At 38.1% G+C, this 10881-nt stretch overlaps 1 protein-coding gene across 1 annotated transcript; it reads right to left on the bottom strand.

Moving 5' to 3' along the window:
* Positions 1 to 362: 362 nt before the first annotated feature.
* On the bottom strand, positions 363 to 2281 carry LOC124234278 (palmitoyltransferase ZDHHC6-like). The gene has a single exon (XM_046651540.1). The coding sequence runs from the start codon at positions 1934 to 1936 to the stop codon at positions 857 to 859; it is 1080 nt and encodes a 359-aa protein (XP_046507496.1). The 5' UTR covers positions 1937 to 2281; the 3' UTR covers positions 363 to 856.
* Positions 2282 to 10881: the final 8600 nt, after the last annotated feature.

The raw sequence follows: 10881 nt of genomic DNA, 5'->3' as shown, positions 1-10881 counted from the left end.
TCCTCATATGAAGGAAGGGCTGGGGATTTCTCTCAAGCCTCTTTTAGATGCTCACTAATTCCATTAATGAAGGCTCTACTCTCCCGGCCTAATCACCTCCCGAAGGCCCCACTTCCTAATACCATCACCTTGGGCATTAGGATTTCAACATATGAATTTGGGGGGACACAAACATTCAGACCACGCAGGCTCCCTTAAACTGTCCAAAATGTTCCAGTTTGGATGGTTAATTACAGTTACCCTACATGTATAGCGTGCTAGGAAATTTGAATTTTTTTCTCATAGGCAGTTGGAAGCTGTTAGAAGACTTAAAACACATGAGCGGCATAAGCAGAAATGTGTGTTTTTTTTTTTATATAGAATATCCGTTGATCTTTATTTGATTTGACAAAATCTGCAATATTAAAAGACAGGTAACAAAATTTGAGCTTATAGTGAATCTGACAAATTAAGTTCTATAGTATCTAGAATATTACGTAAGAAATATCAACTGAGGAAGAAACAGGATAAAAGCATCACATGCAGATGCTCCTGGCAAAGGGGAGCTCCATCTGCAGGTGATGTCCATAGTGTGCAGGGCATAAAAATCCTAGAGAAAATGCAATTGACTCACTTGGGTGAGTGTTTTTCCTTTTGGGGCGAGGAAGAGGTGGCAAAGGGGCAGGAGTGCAGAGGCATACGCAGAATGGCTTCTCCATTCCAAAATGGTAATAAAAATATTTAGATCATGGCACTAGGGCACCTTGGAGGAAAAGAACACCTTAACCAGAGTAGGCTCATTGCATAATTCTTTAGTAATATGTACAATTTTCAAGTAATGGAACGGATTTAAAGAATAATTTTACTTTAACAGAGGCTATCTAGTTTTCTTCTCGCCCTCTGGGGCTTGATCTGTTTCAGTGTCACAGGGACACTTTTCCACACAGTTTCTAGGGAACCATCCTCTTATTCTTGAAACACCTTCTATAAAGGAATCATCAAGAATTTTGTCTCCATACAACCAGTATCGTAACCCTCTTGTAGCTAAAATGAACTCCCCTTTCCGTAGCCTTATTCGCGGCTCTTCAGTACAGGGGCTTGTGAAGAAGGTTTTGATTCCTTTATTCAAAGGACAGCAGGCACCACTATAATCTTCTATTACTTTATACCGAACACTTCTGACTCTTTTATCAGCTTTTTGTTTCAACTGTTCTATTGTTAAGCTGTACTGGTGACACCCTTCTCTTATCGGCCACTCCAGTCCATCTCCTTCAGGGGCCCCTGACCACGTAAATACCTGTTTAAAGTTCTTCCATCTACTTCCCATGTCATAAGGAAAAACAAAGACTTCATCTAGTTGATAATATTGAATTCGATCTTTAGCCTTCTCTTCAATCCATGATTCAATAGAAGTTTTATTTCTGAGAATTATTTTCATCCGATTATAAAGCTGTGTATACATAGTCATAACAAAAATGAAGGCAGCATGAATACAACCCAGTGGTGCTAAAAGGAGAAACAGTGTGAACGAAGCATGATTTTGGTAACCACAACAGTTGTTGATCCAAGGACAGTGATGGTCCATCTTCATCACACATCTGTTACACTTTCTGCAGTGGTGTGACCGCGGCGCCTTGTATGCTTGGCAGACTTTACAATACTGGAGGTACATGCTATCCTGAGAATGTTCCGGTTTCCACCCCAGAGGGACAAAGCCAGGACCAACAAACATGGCATTGAAGTAATTATAAAGAATCATGACAGTCCAATTTATCAACATGATGAAATTCACGCTTCCTCCAGTTGTATGTAAGGGCCAATACCATAAGACAGAGTCAATCATGGCCATCGTAGAACATATTGCTATAACACTAAGAGCTATGATGGGACCCCAGTGACAAAGTCTCTTTAATTCTTGGAGATTTTCAAACTTGATAACTGAGCAGAATGTGCCCATTTTGGTGAGGAAGAATGACTTCCTATTTTTAAAGAATTATAGATTTCTCTTTTCTGTGCACACATTTCCATGTGCCACAAGTCCATGTGTGTTCTTTAATTGTCATGCCTTCAAGCTGTGGGATGTTAATGCAGATTATGCCATTTTCACTGTTATACACTTAGAACTCTTTATCTTAAGTAGGCGAATCCAGTATCTTGGGTTGAAACCCAATCCGGAACAGGTTTTCTCTTCCTCGGATAACTCCGTCATGAATACCCAAGTCCAACGCACGCAGAGAGCAAAGCCTGGTTGCTAGAGGCTCAAGCGCCAGACGTGCCCCAACCGCTCTGTCTCCCGGCCAGCGCCCTCCAAGCAGAAATGTGTTTTTAAAAGATCATTTGGGGCCGGCCGGTGGCCCAGCAGTTAACTGCGCACGTTCCACTTCTGCCGCCTGGGGTTCGCTGGTTTGGATCCCGGGTGCGGACATGGCACTGCTTGGCAAGCCATGCTGTGGTAGGCGTCCCACAAATAAAGTAGAGGAAGATGGGCATGGATGTGAGCTCAGGGCCAGTCTTCCTCAGCAAAAAAAGGAGGATTGGCAGCAGATATTAGCTGAGAGCTAATCTTCCTCCAAAGAAAAAAAAAAGATAAAATAATTTGGTAGCAACAAAATGAATGAAACCGAGTGGAGAGGGACTGAAGGTTTGGAAAGCAGTTAGGGAGCCAATGCAAAGCTTCCAAGTTGGAGATTGTTCTCAACTATGTGAGGGGCTGTGAAGACTACGGTGAAGTCAAAATTTTGAGATGGAGTGAGAGAAGAGCTGTCAGCGGGATCTGGGAACTCACTGCATTAAGGAGGTAAGAGGTCAAGGCTAGCTGAGTAATTTTCAGCCTGGGGAATGGTGCAGATCAGGAGGCTGCTCACTGAAGTAGCAGACACGGGAAGATGATCAAGACTGAGAGGGAAAACACTGAACTCAGCTGAGACGTCACTTTGAGACATATCTGTGTACATCTAGAAGACGGTTCCGCAAACGAGGAGGCAAAGCAATCTGAATATACAGGAGAAATTTAAGGTCAGAAAATGGAAACTTAGGACTTCACGCACATTTGGGAACTTAAAACATGTTGGTCCATGTGTTACTGCATATTTTGAGTGATGTCAATAATGAGAAAAAATTTTCCATGTTTATTTCCAATAAATCAGTATTATGTCTTCAAGTAAAAGGGTCACATACCGGAGTTAAGTTAGTGTCGTATATTTTCTTGAACACTTATCCAGACTCAAATGAGAAATATTTTTAACAACTTTTACAAAAGAATATTAGATGTTGGAAATCCATTTTTTGTTTGAGACCAATCTCTTTCTTATGACACTATTTGTTCCTTCTTAGCTCAATTATTCATCCTTAATATGTTTATATTAGATTTAAATTCGTCTAATGGGTATATGAGAAAATCTACTGTAAAAAATGTACTTAACAGCAATCATTAACATGGTCTTGCAATGAAGCCCAGTATCTGAAGTGCACTAAAGGCATATTTTGAGCAAAGCTAAGTGGCCATGGTTAAAATCAAGACTCAACTGAAGCTGAAGCCAACACGAAATATCACTATCATAGACTAAAGTTCTGATATATAGGAATAAATGTAAATTCTTTCAAATACTATTACCTTATTATTTAAAGTTCTGTAGACAAATGTTTACATTTGATATTTTAGTTCAGAAGTATAATTTCTCAATAGTCTCTCCTGTAAGATTGCTATGGGGTCACTAACCTGAACATCTGAAAACTCAGTAAATGTTCGTTGCAAGTCCATGTGGGTAAAAAGTAAGGTGGTATTCTGCTGGCCCTGACAAAGTGGTATCCTGAAGACTGCATATTGTCACTGAGTTACTAAGCTTCTATTCCTAACAGAACCTAAGGAAAAGGCATCTCCTCTTCAACTCCTGGTTTGAAAATGCGGCCATTAGCATTGATGCATTTTCACTGAAGCAATCTCAGAAACTGAAACTTAAGGTGATGCTTTCTGAATATTTTCAGAGATAGACTTAAGATTTCCATCCTCACATTTATATTAAATTAATTCCTAATATCGTTGCTGTTTTAAAATATAAGTTTTATTATTATTTGGTTATGCGGAGGCCAACAGATCAGATGACTGCCATTGAATATACCCACAGATCCCAAGATGAGAGGGTACACCACACCCTAGGACACCACGTGGAGAAACACTAGGGTCAGTCAGGAGGCAGAGGGAGCGGGGGAAACATGGACAAGAGCCTTTATTGTGGTTTCCACAGGAAGGAATGGTGAGACAGGGTAAATGGGCTTAGGAATGGCTAGTTTGAATAATTTCATGAGGCTCTGGGGCATAGGATCTGTCCTTAGTTGTCTAGTACGTGGCCCTGGGGTGATTTGAGCAGGTGGACAGTGTCCCAAAGTGTGAGAGCCTGAGAAAGGAGGTGGTTAGGGGTGCGGGCTCTGCATGGGTTGGTTTGCATTTGGAAGATAGACTCATGGAGAGCTGTTTGCTGTCTCAAGGAATTGGCTAACCCTGGGAAGGGCAGTCCCTCTAGGGTCGGCAAAGCCCCACATAGGCAAGCATCAGAATGCAGAAAATAAAAGACATGATTATAATACATTTGCACATACTTGTGGTTTTATTTGATCACTTGAGAAAAATTTGTCCTTCAATATTTGATGGTAATGGAGCAACGTTACTAACTTTCAAGATAAACTATTTATGAACTATCCGTACCTCAGATTTCACTGCGTGCACACCAAGCTCAGCATCTCTGCTAGAACAGAATGACACGAAGCAGATGTGATGCAAGGAATACAGGCATGAGTTTGGTTATTTGGCAGCAGATCCAGCAAGTGAGTTAATTATCTACAAGCAGTCAGATGCCCTGCTATAGTCGTATTATCTGTCAAATGCAATATTAATGTTTTTTCAAGCACTGTCTAATTTGATAAATCCTATTCCATCTTGTCTGGAACATCTTATATAAGCACACGACAAAGTTTCAAAATTCTCTTTATGTTATGTAGTTTGTCCTTGGCTAAAGAATAATGATTTAATTAGCTCACTATCTTGCTGATTATAGACAATAATTCTGTTACTCTACTGTGTGCTGTAATTATGCCCTGAACATAAAACTGAAGGGTAAGAACAAAAATCATAATGTACATAATTACTAAATCACTCATCGCCTTCATCGTGTTTTTCCCATTGTCACTGACAATTGTAATCACTTTTCTTTACTAATTTCTCTTTCCACAAATATACTTTTCCACCAGATTCACAGTATTGTTCATTGTGTGAGTTCCAGAGATCTCTCAACAAGAGAATAAAATAGAATTGTGATGGGTTTCATCATCAATACAATATATTATTAACCTTAAAAAATATTTTTCATTGTTTCTGCATGTCCAAATGTCTAACATACAAGATACCGGAATAGTATATTTAATTATAATATTAATCCTTTGAGAAACAGTTGAATATAATTCAGGAAAAAATTTTAAGTAAATTTAAATATTTTCTAGAAGAAAATATATATCTTAGAGTAATACCTTAGAAAAGTCTCAAAAATATTTTTTTGTTTTTTTCACAAAACTGTTCAGCCTGAGTCTGTAGTACTAATTTCAACTTACATTCCCATAGACTCAAAATTATACGGCAGCATCTTTCTTAAGCATTTTTATAAAGTCTGTTATTTTGTCTCTTTCTCTCTAAATCATTTTGCTGGTACTGAATTCTAATATTTTTAAATTATGCTTTTACTTCATACTTAAAAGATGTATTGAGGGGCCGGCCTGGTGGCGTAGTGGTTAAGTGCGCATGTTCCGCTTTGGCGGCCCGGGGTTCACCGGTTTGGATCCCAGGTGTGGACATGGCACCACTTGGCAAGTCCAGATGACCAATGTCTTCCACAGAAAGCTGGGCTTCTATATCCCCAGCCAATAGCAGAGATACATCCATAGCTATATCCAAGTCACTGGACATATTTGCATCCAACACTGTACCCATAACTGAAGCCCCAGCTGGAACCCAGTTCTCCAAAACTCCATATCCAGAGTCACAAAGTCCAGAAAAGCCTGGAGGAGTATCAGTCAGAATAGCAATTGTAATACAGCATATTGGAACTGAGGGCACCTTCTGATATCCGGGAGCAAGTAATCAAAGCTAGGTTATCCCGGTCTCTCTAGAGTATCCCATTATCCCATTATCTCTAGACTATCCCAGTCCATTTATACCCACCTAGCAGTGGGTAGAATACTGCAAATAATTCCCTAACTCATTATCTTGCTAACTGATTTAAAGAAAATAATAAACCTCATTAATCTGTTGTCTTCTTGCATAAAGAATGACTTTGTACTCGCTAGAGACACTTGAACATGCTTTGAAGTTAAGTTGTAATTCCCCTCAACCCACCCCAGTCTGTAATCTATAATAAGAAGCGAACATCTTTAATTTTTGACCCCGGATCTAAACGTCTGAAACTAGACTGTGTCCTATTCTACTCAAATGCACTGACATTTCTTTGCCTTCTGATAAGACCTCGTATCCCCTCTCAAAACATTTGACTAGGTCAGCCTTCCCAGAAACTGGGATTTTCTGAACCAACTCACTTGTTTAAGATGTTTGTTTTTCCAACACAGGGTTTTGGATGCTGACACACACCTGCACCCCCACTAGGAAGCTGAATGACCAGCAGGACATGTCCAAATGACGAACGGCCCACAAATATTATCCAGAGATGTTGACAGACCACAGTCAAGATTAACTGACACTGTTCATCAGAAGCCATAGCATGCTATTTCTCTTAAAAAGCTTCCAGATAACAAACGGGGTCACTTGCTTTTCAGGAAGTGCAGGTGTTTTCATGAATACCTGTGCTCAATAGGGATCATGTTAAACTTATTAGTTGCTGGTCCCTGAATGGAAGGAAAGCTCAAGTAGAGACACCATGGCCCTGCTCAAGAAGCACATTTGAAAACGAAACCTATTCTACACTTTGATTTGTCACCATAACAGTAAAACAACATAAACAAACCTTACTTATTCAGTAGTTCTCTGGACTGGACTTTGAAACTGCAGAAATCCCACCCTAGCCGCAGAGTTCTACTTTTCTATTTGTTTTAAGATTCTTCAGAACCACAAAGTATTGATATTAAAAAAAAGTATCTACTGTAGACCCCAAATATGAAAACAAAAAATTAGGTGGATGGATGGATAGCTAGATAGACAGATAAATGACAGATAGATAGACAGACATAAGTATGTATATACATAAGTATGTATGTATAGATAAATTAATAATCATCAATTTTTTAAAAAGTCCTAATATATTCATAGAGAAACACCAAAGTGCTGGTATAATCAATGAAATACTCTGAATTGCTGGGCAAACATAAGGTAAACTGCTGTGCTATCACAAATAAAAGTTTAGAAAGTAAATAGAAATTACTACACATATATTCATAAATTCAGTAAAAAGAAAAGCCATTTTACTTTCAAGGAAAGATTAGAGCCAATGGCAATGTTTCACACAATATTCACTAACAAAAATAATGCTGATAGAAACCCAGGCACATTTTTAGAGTAGTGGCTGTCAAAAGGGAGGTTGGACCCACAGGAAGGATTGCTAGGATGCATGAGCCTTAAAGACAGGATGTGTAGGACTAAGAAACAACATTTCAGCAAATGTCTGAATGTGATCTTCCTCAGCACTATCATTAACACTTCTTTACTCTCTTGCCCAACCCTCCCTCTTGTCAACAGTTAGTGAAAAATATTTATTGCTGTTCACTTCCCATGGAGTAGTATTTAACCTGTGTGTCATGTTGCCCTGAATGTTGGCCTCGCCGTTTTACAGACTGACAAAACAATGTTTAGCTCAAGTAACCAGTCAATTCACAGGGAAGTTCACTGCCATTATATCACCTTCTCTTCTCACCCTATTGGTAATTGCACTATTTTTATTTTTTTTCCCTTTCGTTGAGTTGTGACATGGGTCATGAGTAGTGGTGAGAATCTTCTAAGAGAAACAGAATTTTTTAAAAAAGGATTGTCAAAATATATAGTATTTAAAAGAGAGCACAAATATAATCATAAATGTGACAGTCTAGGAGAAAAATCACAGGAATTTGTCCTTCATGATTTACTTAGTAGTGAAATTTATCTTAAAAATTATTTCCGAGCCAGTAACTGTATGAAGAGAATCCCAAAAGCTTTCACAGAATGGAGGAAAAAAAGCATACATACAAAGGACTAGAGATCAGAATGGTATTAAATATCTCAAAAACAAAAGTGAAAACCAGAAGAAAGTGAAGTGACGTTTTCAGTAAAGTGAAAGATAATTGTTTCTAACCTAGAAAAACAGTCAACCTATAAACTGTCAGGGTAAAGTAAACATATTTTAAGACATGCAGGATCTCAGAAAGTTTAGCTAAAGACACTGGCTCAGAAAATTGCTGGAGGATGTGCTCTGCCAGGAACCCAGAAATCCACACACCAATCCAGGCAATAGGTGATGTTAAAAAGAGAGAGGGTAAGGGAATTTGGGCTGTTCAACTAGCCGAGGGGGCAACAGCCCAGACGACGGGAAGCAGAAAGGTAGAGAGCTCCAAGAGGAATATTTCCGGGGAAATAGGAACTGATGGATGCTCTGATGTGTTCAACCCTATTGTGAGAAATTTTAGTCTGTTAAAGAGATTGGAGAGGGCTTCTCTGTGGTAAATCTAGACAGTTATTAATTCCTGGAAAGGAAATGCAATTCCAACATACCATGGATTTAGGATAAATATTGTTTAGTCATGCTAGTATAAATACTACTGTGATGTTACCATATCTGAAGGTTGGGAGAGGAGAAGTGTGTGTCTTGGCTGAAGGATATATAAAAGAAAGAAATCCTTATCTCGCAGAACCGGAAGCAGATATATTACGTATAAAATTGAGAAAACAAAAAAGCACAGAATAAAGTTATTGTATAGAAATGATTAAGTGTGAAAAAAATGTCTAAAGTACTTGCAGATGGCTGTCACTGGGTGGAAGAAATGAGACGTAGGAAGGGATAGGTCAGGAGGCTAATTTTTTTGCCTATCTTTTTTTGCACAACTTACTTTTAAAATGTCTGTTTAATTTTGACCATTTTTATAGTTTAATAATTACAGAAGATAATCTTAACTAGCAAACAGTGCTACAACTGGAGTAATTGAGGAAGACGCTTCTGGAAAGATCTTTCTGGCATCCTATAGGGCATAATAAGGAATAAGGAGTTTATTTTAATTGCAATGGCCTGGCACTGGAGGATAACACGTGTTCTGAACCTTAAAAATATTTTTGACCTTTGATTTAGTATTTTGGCTCTAATTGGAGTCTAAAACAAGGAAATTATTAAAGATGAGAATAGCGATCACTTAGTGATGTTCGTTAAAACACTATTTCAAGTGGTGAGTGTTTGGAAACATCCTAAATATGTAAAACTGAGATCAAATAAGTAAAATATGCTGTATTTATAGAGACAAATATGATACAGTCATTTTAAAATTATGTTTTCAAATAATAGGAGAGTGTTCAAATAATCACACAGCAAGGAATATAGCAAATTATTTTACTTTCGGTCACTAAAGAGGTAATATTAGTTACTCCTGAGTAGTGATAATATTTTTGTTTTTCATAACTTTCTTCATTTTCCATGCTGTTGCAATGAACAGCAAAATAGAAAAAATAGAATATTTTTTATTTTTTCTATAAAAGAAAATCACAACTCATATTCTGCTAATCTTTCCCTATGGAGCTCAGATTTCTTTCCCCTTTACAATTCCTAATGCTTATCTCTAGACTATTCCTCAATTTCCTACATCCTTAATAAAATTCAGATAATAACACAGCATCAATTTCGGACAGTGCCATATAGCAGAAGGGTTAATTACCACCTCCCATGTGTCATACTTGTATTAACTCACAATTGTATCAGGTTCACTTTTAATTATACATTACATTGCTGATTCATTGCTAGTGTATGACTTGTCCGGTTTCTGCAATATTTTCCTGAGCCAAGATTTCTCCATCCTTTCCCTGGCACTGCCTTGCGCTTTTCCCTCCCGCGCCAACTTTCATTTTTGCTGGGTGCTTGGTTTTGGTCACGTTTAAAAATCTATTCCTAACCTTCAAGATTTGGGAATACCACCCAATTTAGCAACACTGGAAAAATGTGGTGAACATGTCAATTTCTTTATCTGGATCAGCATTTCTTAAATGGTGATTCTAATATCATCTGCTTCATGATCCTTTTGTGCTGGTTAAAAATGCACATAAACAGACTGTGCCCAAGACTAATGAACCAGAATCTAGGGAGGCAGAACTCTGAAATGTTCATTCTTTAACAGTTTGGCTAGAATTTTTATGCATGCTCAGACTTGAAATCTATGGAACCTGCATTATTGTAAAATAAATTTCATGTGTTTTATATATCTGTCAAGGTTGTAAGACACTTTCAGAAACTGCCGGGTTCACTATCCCCACATTTCTTCTCTTTCAATGGCTAGACCAATCCTACTGGAAGTCCAGGCTTATCCCAAATTCTGGAAAAACTTCTTTTCTTAGCCTGTTCTTAGACTGTTCTTCCAAAGGCAGATTCAAGAAGCTTATTGAACCCTATATAGGACATATCTAAAGAAGTCAGCTTCAAAAGGATGTGCACTGTATAATTCCATTTATACGACCTGGTCAAAAAGACAAAACTATGGTGAGAAGGACAGATCAATGGTTGTCAAGAGTTAGAGGAGAGGCTATGACTGAAATAAGGACGGCAAGAGAGAGTTTTGGGGGTGATAGAACTGTCCCACAGCTTGATTGTTCTGATAATTACACAGATATATATGCGCGTGCATATTTTAAAATATGTAGAACTACACAATTTGACTATATGTTGATTTAAAAAAAACTTC

Source organism: Equus quagga, unplaced genomic scaffold (genome assembly GCF_021613505.1).
Source record: "Equus quagga isolate Etosha38 unplaced genomic scaffold, UCLA_HA_Equagga_1.0 73442_RagTag, whole genome shotgun sequence".
Taxonomy (NCBI): Eukaryota; Metazoa; Chordata; class Mammalia; order Perissodactyla; family Equidae; genus Equus; species Equus quagga.
This window is presented reverse-complemented; position numbering and strand designations above follow the sequence as displayed.

What these genes read in the sequence shown, in the direction of transcription:
- LOC124234278 (XM_046651540.1), bottom strand. Translation starts at nt 1,936, where the DNA reads ATGGGCACATTCTGCTCAGTTATCAAGTTTGAAAATCTCCAAGAATTA.